Source organism: Octopus bimaculoides, chromosome 25 (genome assembly GCF_046866305.1).
Source record: "Octopus bimaculoides isolate indiv1 chromosome 25, ASM4686630v1, whole genome shotgun sequence".
Lineage (NCBI taxonomy): Eukaryota > Metazoa > Mollusca > Cephalopoda > Octopoda > Octopodidae > Octopus > Octopus bimaculoides.
In genome coordinates, this window is record NC_142952.1 from 2411683 (window position 1) to 2434182 (window position 22500).

Here is a 22500-nt window from a genome sequence, read left to right on the forward strand (position 1 = left end):
TATATATATATATATATATATATATATATATACACACTATGGTCTCATTTGGCTTGACAGGTCTACACAAACACTGTATATTGCCAAAAGGTTGGTCACTGTCTCCATGAGGTGACCAAGACCTTTTGGCAATATACTGTGCTTGTGTAGATCTGTCAAGCCTGGTGAGACTAGTTGTAGCTGATGCCAGTGTCAGGTCATTGGTACCCGTATTCATGGTATGTAAAAACGGTCACTACACTCTTGGAGTGGTTGGTATTAGGAAGGGCATCCATCCATAGAAACCTTGCCAAATCAGGGCAGAACCTGGTGCAATTCCCTGGCTTACCAGTTTTCAGTCAAACTCTCCAACCCATGCCACCATGGAAAGTGGATGTTAAATGATGATGATGATGAGACTCATAGAATGAGTTCCCAAAAAATAGGTTCTAGGGTCAATTTGTTAGACTGAAACTCAAGGCAATGCCCCAGCATGGCCACAGTCCAATGACTGAAACAAGTAAAGGGTGTAAAATAAAGAAAGCTATCTAATGTTGTTATTTACTTTGTTATTCTTTGTTCTGACAGGTGAAGCCATCTTGTGAAAGTCAGAAAGCTGAAGACAAAGCAGCGAGGAAAGAAAGACAGAGAGAAGAATACAGGAAACAGAAAGAGAAAGAGAAGAAGGCTTTGGCTGAAGGCGGTTACTTGGCAACACCACCTGAGGGTCAGGTACAAAAGACAAAAGCACAAATAACAGCGGAAAGACGAATGAAACAGGTAAGTAGATAAATATTCATTCAGTCCCTCATTTATTTCATGTCCATTTTGCTGTGATAGAACTGGAATAAGTACTGGGCTTGATTCATTCAACTAAAAATTCTTCAGTGCAGGCTCCAGCATGGCCACAGTTTAATGACTGAAACAGCAAAAGGATTTGTTTAGTTTCCAATGAAATCATCATCATCGTTTCCATTATTTTGCAGGAGGCACAGAGGGCGGCAAAGTTAGAGAAGCAACAGGCCAAAGCGCAGAGTACAGCAGGTAAGTTATTTTATTGGCTTGTGTATGTGTGTGTGTGTGTGTGTTCCCACCCATGTGGTCTCAGGTGCAGTGGGACAACTTTCAAGTTCACTCCCAAGGCATAGCGCCTTGGGCAAATGTCTTCCACTGTAGCCTTCGGCTGACTAAAGCCTTGTGATTGTAATTGGTAGAAGGAAACTGCAGGAAGCCTGTTGTGTGTGTGTGTGTGTGTGTATAAGGATCCCCATGTCTTGACCTCATGGTTGTAAATGAACATCACTGTCATACAAGCAGTGTTGTTTGTTTCCAGTCTTCTGTTAAAAAAAAGAGAAAAGTATGACTGGTCATTGGGAAATATTACTTCAGCAGATTATATTATTTATTTAAAGGACACAATATATGTCTTTAAGTGCTACTAATAGTTTCATATGTTGAGAAATATCTGAAACCTATTCATCAGGCACAAACCACATATCATAATGAACAGAAAAAAAAATTGAATAAGAGAAGAAATGCGACGAATATGTTTGAAATATTTCTCAACATACAAAACTATTTGTAGCTTTTAAAAGACATGTATTGTGTCGTTTAAATAAATAATATATTCTATCTTCCGTCTTTCATTTGGCATTTATTCATTTATTTATTTATTGCAAACTTCAAGCTGCCAAGAAAGAACCCCTTCGCGTACCAACACATTTGCGAGCAGACGATGAAGCCAAACAGAGGAAACTTGCCAAGAAACTAGACAAACAAAATCTGCCACAGCATGGCACGAAAGAACGGCACGTCCAGCTTTTCAGTCACCTTTTTGCTCATAAAAGCAGCTCGTCTCTGATCGAAACTGATGTGTATGTGTTTTTTTTTACCTTCTTTTGTAACCATTTCTTTTTCTTTGTTTTTTTTTTTGTGTTTGTTTGCTTGTTAGCTTTTCGTACTTTCAGATTCAGTAAAACAAAGAATAAGACAAATACTGGGGTGGGGTGAGGAGTGTGGTTCTCAACCAGGGTCCATATGGTCCTTGGTGGGGGGTGGGATCCGTATAATTTTTTTTTTTTTTTTTTTTTGGTCAAAATTTACACGGAATAAATTGCTTATACTTCTTCAATGCACCGAACACCTTACCAATTCTTTTTATGTAATTCCTAATAATTTTCAATTCCCAAAATATAATGGGATTTTTTAACCATCGAATGGTTTATGAGGGTCCAGTGGAGTAAAAGAGGAATCAAAAGGATTCCATAGGCAAGAAAATGGTTGAGAACCACTGCCATAAAGCATCCTAGTAGAGAATAGAAAATGGTAATTAGTAAAGAGGGACAATAGGGTAACACTGATAGTAGGAGAGGTTGTATCTTTGTGTCTGTATTTGTCCTCCACCACTGCTTGACAATTGGTGATGGTTTGTTTATGTCCACATAATTGAACAGTTCAGTAAAAGAGACTGAAAGAATAAGTGCCAGGCTTAAAAGAAAAAAAGTACAGGGGTTGATTTATTTAACTGAAAATTCTTCAAGATGGTGCCCCAGCTTGGCCGCAGTCTGATGACCGAAACAAGCAAAAAATAAAGATGTGTATGTGTGCATTTATCTGTGTTCTTCAAAAGATTACAATGGCATTTGTTATCGTTGCCCCTTCTGTCAACCAATCACCTGCTTACTTCACATCTCAAAAGACATGGGGAAATAGGATATCTCCTCTTACTTGAAAAACCCATGTCGAGTGTTAGTGACAGGAAGAGCATCTGGTTGTAAAACACTGCCTCGATAACATATTCATCTGACTCGTGCCCACATGAAAAAGTGAACATAAAACAAATGATGGGTGTGTGTATATTTTGTGGTAATTAATATATTCTAATTATTCTTTCTTCCCACTCTATTAACAGATTCAAAAGCTGTAATGTTCATCCTGCCATTATTCAGCTGGGTCTTTTATATTCACGGGGATTAATATGTGGCTCAAATGCACGCTGCATCAGTTTACTGCGAGCGCTTCAACAAGTAAGTGTTTTAAAAAAAATTTTTTTAAATATATTTTTGCCATCTTTTTTTGCGTCCCATTTTGTCATTGTCATTGTTTTCGTTTTGTGTCCACTTTTCCATTCTAGTATGAGTTGGACCACATGTAATGCATGTACTTGTCAAGATATATGTTTTTTTTTAAGTTTAGAAACATGTAGCGAGACCTTTGACGATACACCATGCTTGAAAAGACCTGTCAAGGGGGACAAATACAGACACAAAGACACACGCTTATATAAATATATATACATATATAAATATATATATATATATATATATATAAATATATATATAATACAATTCTATATTTAAGGGATGAGGAATTATGTACATTATTTACATTTGACGGATATTTGTCCTCATCTTGTTTGTTGCTAACACAACGTTTCGACTGATATACTCTCCAGCTGTCATCATATATATATATATATATATATATTTTAGGATGGGCTTCTTTCATTTTCCATCTATCAAATCTGCTCACTAAGTTTTGGTTGGCCCAAGGCCATAGTAGAACATACTTGCTCAAGGTAGCATGCAATTGGACTGAACCCAGAACCATGAGGTTTGGAAGCAAGTTTCTTACCACACAGCCATGTTTCACTAATTTTCAAAATTAGTTGAAACAAATGCAGTCTACTTTAACACAAATGTGTTAACGGAGGGGTTAAAGAACAGCCATATAGTGAGGTCCATTCAATCAGCTGTTCTTCCTCCCCACCAATTCATACCTTTGAGCCAATAAAGAAAAAAATTATTATTTTCAAGAGATTTTCATATTCAAAATTGATGTTTTTTTTTTCTTTCTGCCTTTTTGTAGGTTATTCGTGAATATTCTACACCAACAGAGAAAGAACTTAGCCGAGATCTGGAGCACCGAATCAGACATAGTATTGAGTAAGATATTTTCCTCTCTTTTTTTTCGACTTTTGTTTCATTTATCATCATCATCATCAACATTTATCGTCCATTTTCCATGCTGATATGAGTTAGGTGGCTTGACAGGAACTTAACAGGTAAGGCCTGGGACTGCACCTGGTTCCATAGTCTGCTTTGACATGGTTTCTATGGCTGGATTCTCTTCCTAATGCCAGTCATTTTACAGAATGTATTGAATGCTTTTCGTGTGGCACCAGCACCCACACCACTGTTTTTTTTTTGACCACGCATTGGATGAACAAGACTCATAGGTCTACCTCTTTCAGCCATAACTTTGAGACAAGGACATAACTCTGCTGGCTCCATTTAGTTTCCATGACCGAAAAATCTAGTTCCATTGCTATTTCTTGGTTTGTTCTACAAATAAACTATTTCTTCTAGTCAAGCAAAAAAATGGAATTTAAACCCAGAATGGTTGTGGGGTTAAGAAATGAATTTTCCTCAAACACATGGTTTTGGGCTGAGTTAAAAAGTTTTCTCATTATTAACTTGGAATATAAATTAACACAATAGGTGCAGGTGTGGCTGTGTGGTAAATCGAACATTGTAAATAATTTTTATTGTGTATTTAAAATTGTAAATATTTAATCAATACAGCTTCTTCACCCCTTTTATGTTTGTCTGTCCTTGTTTGTCCCCTCTTTGTAATGCCTTTATGGCAAATATTTATGAAATAAAGAAGCTAGGCACCACACAAGGCGAGTAAAAAAAATATTGAATTAAAATTTCAATCCATAATTTGAATATGATGATTTTTTTTTTGTTTTTGTTTTTTCCATCTTGTTTTTCATTTTCTCTTTCCTGCTTTATCTCTTTCCCATTCTTTTAGCTTTTTGGTTACTTGCCGACATCTTTCTGTGAGTATGAGGAATGCCATTCGATCTTTGAAGAGAAACATTTCACTCATCAGTCCCGAAGTGGATGAAAAAGATGTAAGTATCTTGTGATGGACTGTAATTAGGGGCCTTGATACAGAAATAAGTGTTACAGGATCAGGTTTTTTTGACTGATGTCGAGATCTTGTGAAGGTGTGTGGCTTTGTGGTTAGAGTGTGCAGCATATGATTGTAAGGTCACGAGTTCAATTCCTGACAACGCATTGTGTCCTTGAGCAAGACACTTTATTTCACATTGATCATTTCCACTCATCTGGCAAAAATGAGTTGTACCAGTAATTCAAAAGGGCCAGCCTTGTCACATTCTGTGTCACGCTGAAAGTTGACCTTAGTGGGATTTGAACTCAGAATGTGAACGACTTGGAACAAATACTGCTCTGATGGTTCTGCCAGCAAATGACTACGATGATGGTGATAATGATAATGATGATAACAGTAACATCATTAATAAGAAATATCTGTAAAAAACAAAAAAAAAACACAAACGGCAAATGAAACGTGTGTGTTCCATCATAATTCTTAACGATGCACATTAAAACTAGGTTAACGACCCTTAATTAAGACTAGTCCAAGAAATAAATAAAACTAAAAGAATTTAAAACGAACAGGTAAGTCTTGTTTGTAGACGTCTAATTTAAACGTTGATTGCTTCAGTGAAGCCTTGAGTGGGGTGGGGGTGGGGAGTTAAGTAGATTTTTTGTTTGTTAAAAAAGAGAAAAACGAAACTTGCCAAATGGTAAAACATGAGAAGAAATGTTATTTTGTACGTATGCATTCGTTAACTTTTGCTCGTATTATTATTATTATTATTATTATCATCATTATTATTGTTGTTGTTGTTTTTTTTTCCTTTTTCTTCTCTTTACCATCCTTAATTTTCTGTTGAAGGCTAAAGAAAAATTGGTGGATTTTATTGATCGATACATCAAAGAGAAGCTATATTTAGCTGCAGATGCTATTTTCATGAAAGCAAAAGAGAAGATAGAAGATGATGATGTAATCATTGTATATTCAGGGTGTGTATCTTGCAATGTTTTGCTTTGGTTTGTCTTTTTTTTTTTTTTTTTTTTTTTTTGGTCTTTGGGTTTTGTCAAGAATTATTACTATAAGCACAGGTGTGGCTGTGTGGTTAAGAAGTTTGCTTCCCAACCACATGGTTCTGGGTTCAGTCCCACTGTGTGACACTCTGGGCAAGTGTCTTCTACTACAGCCCCAGGCTGACCAAAGCCTTGTGAGTAGATTTGGTAGATGGAAACTGAAAGAAGCCTTTCAAATATACAGTCAAATAAATTTAATGCTTGTCCAGTTCAGAGCCACAAAAACACATTTTGTGAAAGAACCAAATTTTATGCTAAAAGGTACCAAATGCATGAGAGGATACCAAATACTAAATAATCAATATAAAATGGCTCTAATATATCTTAAACAAAGAAAAGTACTTTAGCTGAGCTGATATTTTAAGGAAACCTTCTGATTGCTGTCTGGAATTTTCCATTTTTGGCACTTCACTCACTCAAAAATATTTTGAACTTTGGAGATTAACAATTGTACTATTTAATTTTGCCATGTAAATATGCATGTGTGTGTGTCTGTGTCTGTGCGTTCCATAACTAAAATCTTTATATGAAATGTATACTTTTTAAAATTTCGTATTTGTTCTTCTTACACTCTACTCAACAAACAGGTCATCGCTGGTGCGTGAAATCTTAATTGATGCTAAAAAGCACAGCAAACGATTCAGTGTAATTGTAGTAGATTCTCGGCCTCGAATGGAAGGTAAGTATTTAAGAAAACGATCAATTTGTTTTTCATTGCATTTTATTATTTTCAAGGTTTGACATGGGATGCTGATCACGTTCTTGAAAGTTCAAACAACATTACTGCACTTAGTATTATGTGCTGGTGCCACATAGTACACTCTGTAAAGTGGTTGGTGTCAGGAAGGGCATCCAGCCATAGAGGCAGACATCAGAGCTTGGTGCTGTCTCCTGACTTGCCAGCTCCCATCAAAATGTCCAACCCATACCAGCATGGAAAACAGACGTTAGATGATGGTGGTGATGATCTATCTTGGTCCCTCTGATCATAAAGTAACCTCTCATCTGGCACAAAACCACCTTCCTCAATATTACTCCTTTCCTCAGTTAAGGGGCCTTGTCTTATAAGATATTTGGTGGCCTCGCTGCTAGTGCCATGTAAAAAGCACCCAGAACACTCTGTAATGTGGTTGGTGTTAGGAAGGGCATCCAGCTCTAGAAACCATGCCAAAGCAGACAGAAGAGCTTGGTGCTGTCTCCTGATTTGCCAGCTCCTGTTAAAACCATCCAACCCATGCCAGCATGGAAAACACACGATGAGCTTCTTTTGGTTTCCATCTACTAAACCTAGTCACAAGACTTTGGTCAGCCCAGGACTGTATTTGAAGGCACTTGTCTAAGGTGCCAGGGAGTGGGATTGAACTCAAGACCACAAGGTTAGGAAGCAAGCTTCTTGACCACACTGCTGTGGCTGTTCTTCACCTGAGTTAACCATTTGTCTTTTATTGATGTTTGCATTTTGTTTATATTTTAGGTAAGAAAACAGTAGAAGCTTTGGTTAAAAACGGCGTGGAGTGTTCCTATGTACTGATCAGTGCCATTTCCTATGCAATGCAGAAGGTAAATTACTATTTCTTGTCCATTATCTAATATTTTAATTGGTTTAAATTGAGATTTATGGAAAAAATTTTTAAATAAAAAAAAAACATTATCATCAGAAATCTTTCATCATTATCATCATCATCATCATTTAACATCTGTTTTCCATGCTGGCATGGGTTAGACCAGGGTTTCTCAACCGGGTTCCATATAAGATTTTTGGGGTCCACAGTAATTTTTCAGGGGCCATGAAAAAATTGTGCTTCAGACTGAATAAAGTTTATGTGCAATAAATTGGTCATACGTCCCAATATATATTTTTATATTCTTGGGTATTTTATCTTCTTCTCTTCTTTTTTCAGGCAACAAAAGTCTTTCTCGGTGCTCACGCTGCTTTGGCAAATGGTTACATTATGTCTCGAGCTGGTACATCCTTGTTGTGTATGATGGCGAAGGCTTACACGGTGCCTGTTCTGGTTTTCTGTGAGACACACAAATTCAGCGAACGTGTCCAAGCTGACTCGTTTGTTTCCAATGAACTGGGTAACTCTTTTCACTCATTTATTATTTGCCTTTGATTTCTATTTAACACCTGCTGCAGGTAAGGCTGTGTGGTTAAGAAGCTTGCTTTGGAACCGCTTACTGTCTCAGACTCAGGACAAGTGTCTACTTCTATAGTTCCAGGCTGACCTATACCTTTTCACTGAATTTGGTAGATGGAATCTGTAAGAAGCCTGTTGTGTATATGTGTGTGTGTGTGTGTGTTTGAGGGTTTGTCTTGACATCGAGTGAATGTTGTTAATGAATGTCATTCCTTTCCAATATTCTGCAGAAACATTCTCTTGTCTTGGTGAAATATAACCTTGCTTGGAAATGAAGTAAAGGTTGACTTCACCTGACTTCTCGTGCAAGTGTGGAAACATGGTTGTTAAAAGATGATGAAAGCTGGTACATGGGCTGCTACTACAATTTTTCTGAAGCCACAATTACTCCTTCCCACTCAGCCTAACTCAAAGTGTTTTAATCCTTCACAAATGCCATGGAACATATTGGTTTCCATTTGCCCAAAAAGCACCACTCAGTCCCACTGTATGGCACCTTCAGTAAGTGTCCTCTTCTGTAGCCCCAGGCCAATCAAAGCCATTTGAGTGGATTTGCTAGACAGAAACTGAAAGAAGCCCATGTTTATGTTAAAAGTATTGGTAAAGCAGTTATCGTGTTTACAGATGTTTGAGTCTCATGGGTAGCCTTCAATTTTTTTCTTTCTTTTTTTTTTTTAACTAATATTTACAGCCTTATGAAATGTTTTTTATTTTCATCTTATCCTTCTCTTCAGCCGATCCAGATGACCTAATCCACCTTGACAACCAACCTGATTGCCTGACCGACTGGAAATCGTACGAATCTCTCACACTGTTGAATCTTGTCTATGATTTCACACCACCCGAGCTGGTCACAGTGGTCATCACCGAACTGGGCACCATTCCGTGTTCGTCGATCCCAGTCGTGTTGAGAGTGCAACAAGAAACTTAGGACCATTTCTTCTTCCTTTTCTTCTGACTTGACTTCTGAAGAATCTTCTGGTTTTCCTCACCTCTTGCCAGTAACTACCACCACCACCACCACTATTACTACTACTACCTGCCTATGTTGTCATCTAATTGAATACTCTACAACCAAACCAACCTCTCTCCCTTACACCGCTACTACTTCTACTACTACTATTACTGACAGTGATAGAAATATGTTATACAAGAGAATTTTTTTTAAAAAAAAAAAGAGAAAAGAAAACCAAAAGAAGAAAACAACCAAACAAAACAAATAAAATAACTTGCTTTTTCTTATTAATTTCTATAAATTATTTTTCAAATTTCTCTATTTCTTCCCTGTACTTTTTCTTACTTTACATGTCTGGAACTATTCTTCAACTGCAGACTTTGTCTGAGCTTTGGGCAAAGATGTCTTGGAGACACATCTTGTTGTTCTCATTGTTACGAGTCTCTGGCACATGCGTGGTTGGGTGGTTAAGTAGCCTGCTTTGCAACTATGTGGCTTCCGGTTCAGATCCACTTGGGTCAGAAGGGTCTTCTACAATAGCCCTGGTCCATCCAAAGCCTTGTGAATGGATGTGGTTGATGGAAACTGTGAGAAGCCCATTTTTTATATATATATATATGTGTGTGTGTGTGTATATATATATATATATATATATATATATACACACACACACATGTATGTATATATACACACACACATACATGTATTTCTGTGTGCCTGTGTTTGAGTGTACCCATGGCTAGTCATCTTGTAATGGTTGTAACTGAGCATCATAGTATTTCTGTAAACCCACCATACCTATCTTTTATGTCACCCCATATTGATAGTCCCTGCCCTGGTGTTCTTTTTCTAACTTGGTAAGAAGGGAAGGGTGTGTAATAATGAGTGGTTTGATGTTTTCAGTTTGTTTTCTACGATATTAGGACAAAATCCCCTGGGATGTTGTTCTTTCTTTACAATAAAAATATTTTAAGAAAGTGAAATTTTATAAAAAAAAATTAAAGATATTTATTAGTAGATATTTTTGTGTAAAATTTATCCAGGGGAATTTTGTCCTGTTACCATTTTCTACATCTGAAAGGAAATGTATGACTGCTTGATAATAGTCAAACGGGTCTTGCACATGACCAGATGTTTCTTACCTAACCGTACTGTCACTGCCATATATAGCACTTGCATAATAAGTGCTAGTCCTATACATGCAGTTAGTTTTATGTTGTATCAGAGTCTTACATGATTCTGACATTACTTTATTGGCTGGAAAAAATTCAAGGAACTATTACCGCAGCAACTATGGTATTCCCTCTTTGAATGAAAGGTAGATTGTGTGATACTTGTGTACAAACTGCAATGCTGCATGGCAGTGAGATGCCATTTTAAGTTCAAGCTCTGTTCTGAGTTCAAATTTGGGGTCGATAAATGAAGTACCAGTTACGCACTGGGGTCGATAAATGAAGTACCAGTTACGCACTGGGGTCGATGTAATTGACTTAATCCCTTTGTCTGTCCTTGTTTGTCCCCTCTATGTTTAGCCCCTTGTGGGCAACAAAGAAATAAGAAACTGTGTGGAAGCCTGCTGTTTATATACATATACACACACATATACATTTGTATCTATAACCTCCACCACTGCTAGTTACATCCCATAACTCAGCTGTTGACCAAAAGAAACTGACAGAATAAGTAGCAGACTTTTAAAAAATGTACTGGGGTTGATTTGTTCGATTAAAACCTTCAAGGTGGTGCCCCAGCATGGCTGCAGTTCTCTCACTAAAACAAGTAAAAAAGAGCAAAAGATAAAGGAATCTGAGGGTCAGGTATTGGTGTGAAACCAAATAGTGGTTTAGACCAGTGGTTCTCAACTGGGGTCCACCTGACCCTTGTGAAGTCCACCTGACCCTTTTGGGGTCCATATCAGATTTTGCTGTTAAAATTTATCTGCAGTAAATCAGTTATACTTTGATAATACTCAAAATATTTTAACAATCTTTTTTATACAATTCCTAATAATATTTTATTATAAAACCATAATAGAATTTTTTTTACACATGGAATGGTTACGAGGGACCATCAGAGCAAAACAGGAATCAAAGAAGTCCATATACAAAAAAAAAAATGGTTAAGAAACACTGGTTTAGAACTATGACCGAAGAATGATGGTTTTAAGTACTTTCCAATCAATTCCACTGCACTCTCTTCTAAATCTGTGACCTTATAAGCTAAAGTAAGGAATCGTTATTAGCTTTTGCAGTAAGGCAGCGAGCCGGCAGAATCGTTAGCATGCTGGACAAAATGCTTAGCATTTCTGAGTTCAAATTCTGCTGAGGTTGGCTTTGTCCTTTCTGAGTCGATAAAAGAAGTACCAGTTGAATACTAGTGTCGATGTAATTGACGAAATCCCTTCTCCAGAATTTCAGGCGTTGTGCCTACATAGAAAGGATTACTCCCTGTTGCAGTGCTGAAGACTGGGTCTTTGGAATTGTGTAAAACGATACGTTCTGGACAATAAAATGTTGTATTTCTCTCAATAAGCTATGGCTTACACGTTTTGTCAACCGTAGAATATAGGCGAACGAGAGAAAATATAACTGGGAAAGACAAGCGGAATGAAAAAGGAAGTACATGCTAATTATCATGCTCCAGTATGACCGCAGCCGTAATAGCTGAAACGTATAAAAGAATACAAAGAAAACAAAATTGAAGAGTAAATTAACCTTCACTAAATATTTCTCCTTATTCAATATCGAATTGCTTATATTTCAACAATGCTTTATTTGAGAAAATCACGAGAATTAAGATATAATGAGGATGTGCGAAGATGGAATGATAGAAAATGTAAGGTCGGAAAGGGAAGTGTGGATAAACTGGACACGAGATTCGAAACAAGTGGGAAATGTTATTGTGATGTTCATGCCTTTCCGAACGGTGTTTACAGCGTGAAGGTTAGGAACTAAAAGTGCATTGTTAATTGCTCGCTTGCTGATGTCAAGGACTTTCGACGAGAAATAATGGATACAGAGCGATAGATATGAATAAATAGATGTAGAAAATATATAAAGTTTTGAGTTTTTAAAGATCTCTGCGCTTTATGAATAGTATGAGAAGCAGACAAGTGAAATGCTGTCAACTCTGGAATCAAAAGCGAAAATAATACTAAGATCCTGAGATAGATAACTACAAATATGTAAAGAGATGGCGAACAAATTGATGAATAAATAAAACCAGTCCGCGGTAATTAGGGGTGGTCTGTCGATAAGTTATCTAAAGATCGCATATTCGTATAAGCTCGTAACTCCCTAGCAAATCTGAATAAGTTGGTATGGTTCTAGAAATAGATAGTAACTTCGAAACAGAAGGAAGAAAGCTACAGAATTATGCATATATATAGTATAAACCTTTTAGCAGGATAAGACAAATTAAATATCGCAAATGAAATTCTGTTGGAAAACGTGAATTCTAATGTGTAGTTCCAAGCAGGTCCTTAACCACTTTTTATTATTTTTTTCATCCCCCAAAGGGCTCTGTCTGACAGGATTCGAACCTATTAATTTTCACATCTTTTATTCGTTGATTTTGGCCAACACATGTAACCACTTGCCTCTACTACGGACCATGTTATTTTTTTTTCCCTTTTATTTCATTGAAACGGATAGAGAGATCGCAGAAAGAGTGGCGGGAGAAGGTCCTTAGTGATAAGCGTTGTTACGACGCATGCGCAGAAGCTGAGTTGCTGTTAAGGAGAGGGAGGGTTAAAGTTGATATACCTTCAGAAAAGGGGGAAGGGAGAGAAAGAAAAGAGAGAGATACATAAAAGTGAGAGAGAGAGAGAGAAAGCTAGAGAGACAGAGAAAGAAACAAACTGACAGAGAAGGAGAGCGTGACAGAGATAAATAGATAGATATAGAGAGACAGAGAGAGGAAGGGAGGGAGGAGCAGTTAAATGAGACATGGATGGCAGTACTCTTACCTTCACGACTACCACCACTGTCATCGCCGCCGTCATCATAAGCCGCCGCATCAGCAAATACAGTAACAACGACGACTGCGACTGTTTTTTTTTGTTACAGCGACAAGAAGCAATAGCAACAACCATAACAGAAATGACTAACTAAAGCAACACCAGATAAGACGATAATTACGACTGTTACCACTTTTACTTCGTCGTTGTCGGTATTTATTGTTAACGAAACCTGACAACGCCGCTTCTGCATCTTTATCACCAAACAATAATAAATAAGGACAACAAAAACAAAACAACAACAACAAGAATGGGAACAGCATCATCATAATCAGCAGCAGAAGGTAGAGGAAGGTAAATAAAAAGAACAGCAGCATCATTATCATCGGTTGCAGGAGGTAGAGGGAGGCAGAGAAAAAAAGAACAACAGGAGTAGCGGTAAGAGTAGCGGCAGCAGCTGCAAGGGAGGGAAGCGCAACAGACGGAGGGGTGTGAAAGAAGTGGGAGGAAGGGAAACGGCGAGCAAGAACTGGAGTGAAAGGATGAGGATGGGGAGGAAATTGGTTTTGTAATGATTAATAATGAGAGTGAGCGGCGGTGAAGGGAGAGGAGGAGGAGGAGGAGGAAGCAGATACCGTCATCAGAAGAAGAATTCTTGGACGACCACGACCACGGCCACCGTTTTAATTCTGCTCGCTTTTTTTTTCTTCTCCACCTACGACGGGTGACATTAGTGGACACATTGGGGTAGACACATCAGTGGACATTTCAACACTATATATATATCAAACCACAAAACCACTAGTAATATTATTATTATTACTATTTTCCTACTAACCTCTACTACATCCAGCACCATTACTAGACGTGGGTCTTTGACAACTGGTGGTGGTGGTGGTGCTGTCTTCTCTGCTGTCGGTGGTGGTGGTGGTGGTGGTCCTGGCAACCGTGCTGCTGCTCGTAGTGGTACTGGGGGTTCAGGTTCGAGCAGAGTTATGGACAGCAGTGGAGAGAACAGCATTTGTTACCAGTCTCTGGCCGATGAATCGGAAATTGCTCAAACAGGGATACACATGTTGCTAAATAATGGATTTCGTGAAGCAAAGTTATTGTTCGATTCACACAAGTAAGTAGTTAAGGTTTATGATTTATTTTGTTGTTGCTTGAACTCCAGCTCGGCTACAATCAAAAGACAGTCCAACTGTGACCACCACGTATTTTGTTTTCAGCTTACAGTGTATCTCCTCGGACCACATCACATCTAATGTGACCTTCCTTTTGTTCAAGACAGTAGAATATTATTCGAAGGAGATGTGACTATTCTTTCTAGCAGGCCAAGCGACCGCATAGCTCCTGTATTGTTGGCTCTCAAGCCAGTCTAATGTCATTAACATGAAACCTAAAAAACAGAATTATACATAAATATATGTGTTACAAGCTAAGAATTGTCGTACGAGGATAGACTAACTTTTCTATCTAGTTTAAGATCGATAAAATAAATACCAGGCATATAATTGGGTGGGGGCAAGGGGGAGGGATTCAATCGATTATGCCCTTTCCTTTCGAATGTGTGACTTTGTATCCATTGTAAGAAATTTACAGTGGTAGACTTTATTGGTAATTACATTCTTCGTCCTCCACTTGTTCTAAATTCAAATCCCGACGGGGCTTGATGGTTGATTCAAATGTGGGGGTCCCTGTGCCAACCAATGTCAGGGCAGAGGGAAGAATTTAAAAGAGAGAATCGTTCTTTGTTGTTATCGGGAGTTGTCAAAAAAAATGGTAGAAGCGCAAGATTAATGATAATAATAATAATAATAATAATAATAGTGATAATAATGTATTACAGCATTTATTTGTGAGGTCAATAACTGTACTGGGGAAAGATGGTGATTAGCATTGTGTGATTAAATAAGGTGTCGAAGCATGTACTCGGATCGATTTAATTGATTTATTCCTGTTACCTTTTTTTTACACGTTTCTGGCGTTGTTCCCCCCTCCCCCAAAAAAGAGAAGAAAAAAAGAAGAAATATCAGGGATCATTTATTTAAGAATTGTTTAGAGCGTCGGACAAAAGACAAAATGCCTTGTGATATTTTATCTTCCGGCTCTTCTTTCGAATCTTGCCGAGGTCAACTTCGACAAAATAAGTCATTAAAGTCACCACAATCAATCAGGGTAAGGGGGAGGGGTTTGATGTAATCAACACCTTCCCCCCACCCCCACCCCGTTTCGGCCTGCATCCTCTTCTTCGAAATTTCTGGGCCTTGTGCTTATATTAGAAATAATAATTAGTATTTCTATTTATTAACGTGTTAATTGTTAGTGTCAATTTCGCAAACTAAATCAAGCTAATTTGAATGATTTAGGAAAATGTATGTTAAGTGTATTAATTATTTCTGTGATTGAATTAAGAAAAAAATTAACTCAGCCAGAGACATTACTTATAAAAGTCAAGGACTTCGAAGAATTGATGTCATCGACTTCGCTCTTCTTCCTCATCACTTTAAAATTTGTGATCCTGTGCCAAAGCCGAAAATATTATTTCGATTAAGAATCTGTGAATGCACGAGGATAAAAGAGTATCTTTTAATCCTGAAGAATCGGGTACTCCGTCGAGTACCTTTATATATTGTTTAGGTTTACTGTTATTAAACTTGTAAATGGCATGTTGAGCCTGTAGCTTTGTCTTTTTGGCATACCTACACAAGTATGTCACTCGACTTCGTTTCCTCATAACTTTCAGAAAAATTATATTTTTAATTAATTCCTTTTTTACAAATACCTCTCTGATGGTGTAGACGACAATTATACTGGAAGTTAATGTGAAAAAAAGAAATTCGGGGCTTGTACATATATATACTGACACATAATCATATATGTCTACAAAATCAAACTTGAAATTTTGAAGAAAAAAAAAATGTGATATATGTCAGTATGTATGTGTGCGCGCCCATCAATTTGTTTCATTTTCATGTACATTTAAATTTCAATATAATCTTAATCTAAATAATCTGAAAGGTATTTGTGGAAGATTTCGCTAAAAAACAGTATTTTTCTGGGAGTTATGAGGAAACAAAGTCGGGAGGTGGTCCACTTGGGTAAGTATGCCGCTTGTTTTTAGGCCAGCATTTTAAACTCCACGTCTTTGGAGCTCTGCTGGTGACTGACGGACAATCAGAGGCGTTTCAACCTTGACTATCCTCTCTTATCTAATTTTTTTTTCCATCATCCATTCATACATTCCTCGTTGTGTCACATTTCCCTTTCACTCGGATGTGACACATCGTTAGATATTTAGAAAGATCTTTTTTTTGTTGTATGTGTTGTGCCTTTTTGTGACAACCGTTAAATTCTTCCTAATATCTATGGGTGGTCCAGTCGGTTGATATCCCAGTAACGATAAAAATCTCTTGTTGCTTATAGTTTTTTGTTCACTTGTCTGGCTCTCCACGTCTCTCTGTGTGTCTGTGTTCCTCAATCTCGTTATCTTGCTCTCTTCCTCTATCCTACATAAAAATATTCTATTATATTACATATATTTATGTTACACACACATTATAATAAATATATACATTTTATAGAATATATTTGTATATAATTTAGAATTATATTTATATTTCAGAATATATATTATAGAAGTTATATAAATCTCTCTCTCTCTCTCTCTCTCTCTCTCTCTCTCTCTCTCTCTCTCTCTCTCTCTCTCTCTACATTCGTCTTCCATGCTGGCATGTGTTGTAGAAGCACTCACATACATCATCATCGTCGTCGTTTCACATTCCATTTTTCCATGTTAGCGTGCGTCAGACGAAATTAGTGGAAGCAGATTTTCCGTGGTCAGATCTCCTTCCTGCCATCAACCCTCAGATATTTCTAATTTTGGTAATATTCCCATCATAACCGGACATGCTTTCACAGGCGACTGGAAATGAATGCCACTACCATCTTGTGATGGCAAGACAATGAGAACCAAACACACACACACACAACAGGCTTCTTTCAGTTTCTGTCCATCAAATCCACTCACAAGGCTTTTGGTTGGCTGGTGCTATAGAAGACACCTACTTGTCCAAGGTGCTACACTCAGTGGGACTGAACCTGGAACCATGTGATTGGGAAATGTACTATTTACACATTACATGCTTGAGTCTATAATCAATCCGTCCCTCCTCTCCTCTTTAGAGGCAGGCATGGCTGTGTAGGGATACCATCTCCCAAGGAGTGCTAGGAAGTTTACTTCTCAACCATGTGAGTTGGGCGAGAGTGTTCTACTCTAGTCCAAGGCCGACCAAAGCCTTGTCTGTGGATTTGGGAGACATAAATTGAAAAGAAGCCACTAAGTTATGGGAAAATAAACACCAATATCGGTTGTCAAGCGGTGGTGGGGGTCAAACATAGACGCAAAGAACCCCTCCACACACACACATCATCATCATCATCATCGTTGTTTAATGTCTTCTTTCCATGCTGGCATGGGTTGGACAGTTTGACTGAGGACTGGCGAACCAGATGACTGCACCAGGCTCCAATATGATCTGGTAATGTTTCTACAGCTGAATGCCCTTCCTAATGCCAGCCACTCTGAGAGTGTAGTGGGTGCTTTTTACGTGCCACCAGCGTGAGAGCCAGTCAGGCTGCACTGGCATTGGCCACAACTGCAATTTTCATTTGATTGTGATTTATTTTGATTTTACTTTGTATGTATGTATATGATTTTGATATTATTTTGTATGTGTGCATGCATGTGTGTATATATATATATATATATATATATATATATATACACACTATGGGCTTCTTTCAGTTTCCATCTACCAAGTCCACTCACATGGCTTTGACTGGCCTGAGGCTATAGTAGAAAATACTTCCCCAAGGTGCCATGCAGTAGGACTGAACCTTGAACCATGTGGTTGGGAAGTAAGCTCCTTACCACACAGCCATGCCTGTGCCTATGTAAGGAAACTTTTATAAGCTGATTGCATTGTCAAATCTTCAGAGATTGCGTAACTCTCATTAGTTCTTAGTATTCATACAAAAGTGCTATGTTATCAGCTGTAGTTGACTACTAATATTGCTTTGTTGTTAATGAAAGAAGCATAAGATGATGTAAGTAGATATTGTATGAACACTTAATTAACGAAGTTGATTTTTTTTAATTCCCACTTCAATCTGTTTTAAATCATCAAGTTTCTTATCCATTGTAATTCTCTTCATGGCTCCTTTTCTTTGTCTGACTTTCGATTCCATTTGAGGGCTTCTTTCCAGTCATCTTGGATCGTTGGTAAATCCAACAGTGACATCAATCAACAATCATCCACAACAAGTATCATCACCACCATCATCATCATCGTTTAATGCCTGCTTTCCATGCTGGCCTGGGTTGGACTGTTTGACAGGAACTGGCAAGCCGGGGGAGGGGGGGGGGGCTGCACCAGGCTCCAGTCGTATGTTTTGGCAGGAAGAAAAATATCACCAGGAAAGAACTGTTTTGTGTGAGCAAAATATTGTCTTATTTCTATCATCATCATCATCATCATCATCGTTTAACGTCCGCTTTCCATGCTAGCATGGGTTGGACGATTTGACTGAGGACTGGTGAAACCGGATGGCAACACCAGGCTCCAGTCTGATTTGGCAGAGTTTCTACAGCTGGATGCCCTTCCTAACGCCAACCACTCAGAGAGTGTAGTGGGTGCTTTTACGTGTCACCCGCACGAAAACGGCCACGCTCGAAATGGTGTCTTTTATGTGCCACCCGCACAAGCCAGTCCAGGGGCACTGGCAACGATCTCGCTCGAAAATCCTACAGGAGCCAGTCAGGCGGTACTGGCAACGGCCACGCTCAAAATGGTGCATCTCATGTGCCACCCGCACAAGAACCAGTCCAGGGGCACTGGCAACGATCTTACTTGGCTTGCCGGGTCTTCTCACGCACAGCCCATTTCCAAAGGTCTCGGTCCGTAGTCATCGCCTCGGTGAGGCCCAATGTACGAAGGTCTTGCCTCACCACCTCAGCCCAGGTCTTCCTGGGCCTACCTCTTCCACGGGTTCCCTCAACTGTTAGGGTGTGGCACTTTTTCACGCAGCTATCCTCCTCCATTCTCACCACATGTCCATACCAGCGCAATCGTCTCTCTTGCACGCCACAACTGATGCTTCTAATGTTCAGCTTTTCTCTCAAGATACTTACACTCTGACGGGTATTCACATTGACATTACACATCCAACGGAGCATACTGGCTTCATTCCTTGCGAGCTTACGTATGTCCTCAGCAGTTACAGCCCATGTTTCACTGCCATGTAGCATGGTTGTTCGTACGCATGCGTCATACAGTCTGCCTTTTACTCTGAGTGAGAGTCCCTTTGTCGCCAGCAGGGGTAAGAGCTCTCTAAACTTTGCCCAGGCTATTCTTATTCTAGCAGCTACACTTTCAGCGCACCCACCCCCACTACTAACTTGGTCGCCCAGATAGCGGAAGCTATCGACTACCTCTAGTTTTTCACCCTGGAATGAGATAGAAGTTGTTTCCTGTTTGTTTGCAGTCTTTATTGCACCTGAACATCTGCCACAAACAAAAACTAACTTGCTAGTTAACCTGCCTTTGATGTTGCTGCACCTCTTATGTGTCCATAGCTTGCACCGGGTACATCTTATTGCACCGGGTACAATGGATGCAAAAATTGGAAGTGAAAAGATGTAAGAGTATGGGAGTAAGGTGGTGGTGAGCAGGAGGAAGTACTGTGTGATTTCAGTTGGGTGAATGGTTACCAGTTTTATGAGCACTTTGTCCCTTGCACCCCTGACTGGGGCCTCAAAAACTCCACATTCTAATCTCGTACACATACACACTCGCCATTGTGTTGATGTACAACACATGTAGCTACAAACATTGCAGTTCTGCTGTTATTTCTGTTGTTGCTTGTTGGATAGTCGGAAGTTGTTTGGTTGGTAACTGCGGTGGAGCTGGTTTTATAGTGCTGGTGATGGTGTTGGGGTATTGTTGGCGGTGGCGGTGGTCGTCATATTGTTTTGTATTGTTGTTGTGCTTTAGTCTCAAGACAATCCTTATTGAGCTGAGATCAAAGACATTTCATTCAACATTTAAAATACGCTAGAGAACAATAGCATCTCATGCCATTATTATTTTTTTTTTATATATATTTTGTGAATGGAGTTGTTTGTCTTGTTTGTACTCTTGTTGTTGTTGCTGTTGGTTATTAAGGAGTTGGTGAGCTGGTAGTGGCAGTGGATGTATTGGTTTTGTTGTTGTTGATGGCAGTGGTAGTAAGAGTTGATAAAAAAATATAGCATTTGGTAGCCAGCACCCGTAGAGGAGCTTTGGAAAGCATACTTTAAGGTTATTACCCAAATTATATTAAATATATATATATATATATATATATATATATATATGTGTGTGTGTGTGTATAGACAGATAAATACTCATAGTGACCTAAAAAAATATACACTCACAAACACAAATATTTAATGTAAAAAATTCCACCTCACTTCATAAATGTAAATGGTAATGCGTACGCATAATTTGCACACATTCATGTATGTATGCATGTATACACACACACACATCTGTATGTATTGTAATTGTAATATTTCAAGTTGTTAACTATTTTGATCTTAACTAAAAAAAAAAAAAATAATAATAATAAACAAGTGGCATTTTGGTTATGTGTAGTTTACAAATTCTAAAAATTCGTCATCATTTAGCATTCACTTTTTCATACTTGCATGGGTCAGACAGACTTTGCTGACTGGATACTCTTCCTGTCGCCAACCCTCACATGTTTCCAAACAAGATTATACCCATAGCTAGACATGATTTTTTTTTTCCTCAGACAACATCACTTGTATGATGATGATGATGATGATGCTCATTTACAACCATCACACAATGTCCAGACAAAGGTAGACATACACACATACAAAAAAACTGTTTTCTTTTTTCCTGTTCTTTTTCCATCTTGCAAGGTACACGGCAACCTCATTAGTGCTGGTGCCACATAAAAAGCACCCAGTACACTTTGTAAAGTAGTTGGCATTAGGAAGAGCCTCCAGCTGTAGAAACCATGCCAAAGCTGACAGTGGAAACTTGGTGTGGCCTTGCAGGTCACCATCTGACCCATGCCAACATGGAATATGAACATTAAATGATGATGCTGATGATAATGATGGCATATATGATGGGCTTCTCTCATTTTCCATTGACCAAATCTGCTTACAAGGCAGGTTTTGGTTGGTCTGTGCAGATTAGCCGTTTACCTCACAGCAATGTGGCCTCTGCTGGTTATGTCCTATTTTGTGGCCCATGGGCCAAGTTTCTTCCTCTATAGCCCCCAACTGACCAATACCTTGTGAGGGAATCTGCCAGATGGAAACCATGTTGAAATGTCTCGTATATTTTCGTGTGTGTGTGTGTGTGTGTGTGTGAAGAGGGGGGGGCAGATAGTTGTGGGTTTTTTTTACCCCCTCCCACAGCTTGGCAACTGCTGTTGGTTTGTTTATATTCCTGTAACTTGGTGGTTTGGCAAAAGTGGCTGAGACTGATAGAATAGGTACCAGGCTCAGAATAAATACTGATTTGTTCAACTAAACTCTTCAAGGAAGTGAGTGCTCCAGCATGGCCACAATTCATTGGCTGAAACAAATGGAAAAATAATAGCGTATGTGTGCATGTGTGTGTGTGTGTGTGTGTGTTATGTTGCCTGATATGTCATTGTCTCTTGAAATGCCTCAAAGTGATGGCCCTGACACCACAAATATCTATGTGTCATATGATGTATAATAATAATAATAATAATGTCTTCAGCCTCTGGGATGTTTGTGCAGATAGTCTTTTTCTTTTTCTTTTCCTTTTGTCTCTTCAAATCTCGTTTCCTTAATCTTGCCTAGAAACTTGTTTCATGAAGCACAAGGCAACACAGAGCCAGTCCTGTTTCTAGTCCTGTTTCTTTCTTGCAAAGCAGATCAGCAGTCACCGATTCAGATTCCAGTCTCTTAAAGACAGCCTATCCCTTTTGCTCCCCTTTTCTCTCTTATTCCATACAGCAAAGTTGTCTGAAGCAAGGTAGAATCAAGAGTCTCCCCAGAGACTTGCAATGACTGCAGTGGCCAATATTTGAACCCACTTCTCTTGAACTTGACATTTGATATGCTAAGCACTCATTAGTTTCATTGCTGTCACACTACAAAATATACAGTGAAATATGAGGTTTCATGTGGGGAGATCTCATCCTACAATTTGTGGAGTTTTTAACCCCTGCACCGGATAGGGGTCTTCATGGGCATAGGTTGGATGGTTTGACAGTAGGTGACAACCCTGAGGACTGCTCAAGCTCTACTGTTTGTTTTGGCATCGTCTCTATGGCTGGAAGCCCTTCCTAAGACTAACCACTTTACAGAGTGCAACTGGATGCCTTTCTTGCAGCACCAGCACTGGCAAGGTCGCCAAGGAACTTACATGATAAAGA

At 38.7% G+C, this 22500-nt stretch overlaps 2 protein-coding genes across 3 annotated transcripts in view; both read left to right on the top strand.

The window, feature by feature from the left end:
- LOC106877527 (translation initiation factor eIF2B subunit delta) overlaps positions 1–9370 on the top strand; it is a 15565-nt gene extending 6195 nt beyond the window's left edge. For both annotated transcript variants that reach the window (XM_089341981.1, XM_089341980.1), the window contains exons 3-13: positions 568–759; positions 966–1023; positions 1667–1853; positions 2891–3005; positions 3847–3923; positions 4795–4897; positions 5749–5876; positions 6545–6636; positions 7432–7517; positions 7859–8039; positions 8833–9370. In XM_089341981.1, coding sequence (XP_089198107.1) covers positions 568–759; positions 966–1023; positions 1667–1853; positions 2891–3005; positions 3847–3923; positions 4795–4897; positions 5749–5876; positions 6545–6636; positions 7432–7517; positions 7859–8039; positions 8833–9029 — 1416 coding nt within the window. In that variant the 3' untranslated portion in view covers positions 9030–9370. The remainder of the gene's footprint in view (positions 1–567; positions 760–965; positions 1024–1666; positions 1854–2890; positions 3006–3846; positions 3924–4794; positions 4898–5748; positions 5877–6544; positions 6637–7431; positions 7518–7858; positions 8040–8832) is intronic.
- A 3654-nt stretch (positions 9371–13024) lies between these two features.
- LOC106877535 (tetratricopeptide repeat protein 39C) overlaps positions 13025–22500 on the top strand; it is a 38152-nt gene continuing 28676 nt past the window's right edge. Inside the window, exon 1 of the mRNA XM_014926460.3 lies at positions 13025–14137. Coding sequence (XP_014781946.1) covers positions 14007–14137 — 131 coding nt within the window. The 5' untranslated portion in view covers positions 13025–14006. The remainder of the gene's footprint in view (positions 14138–22500) is intronic.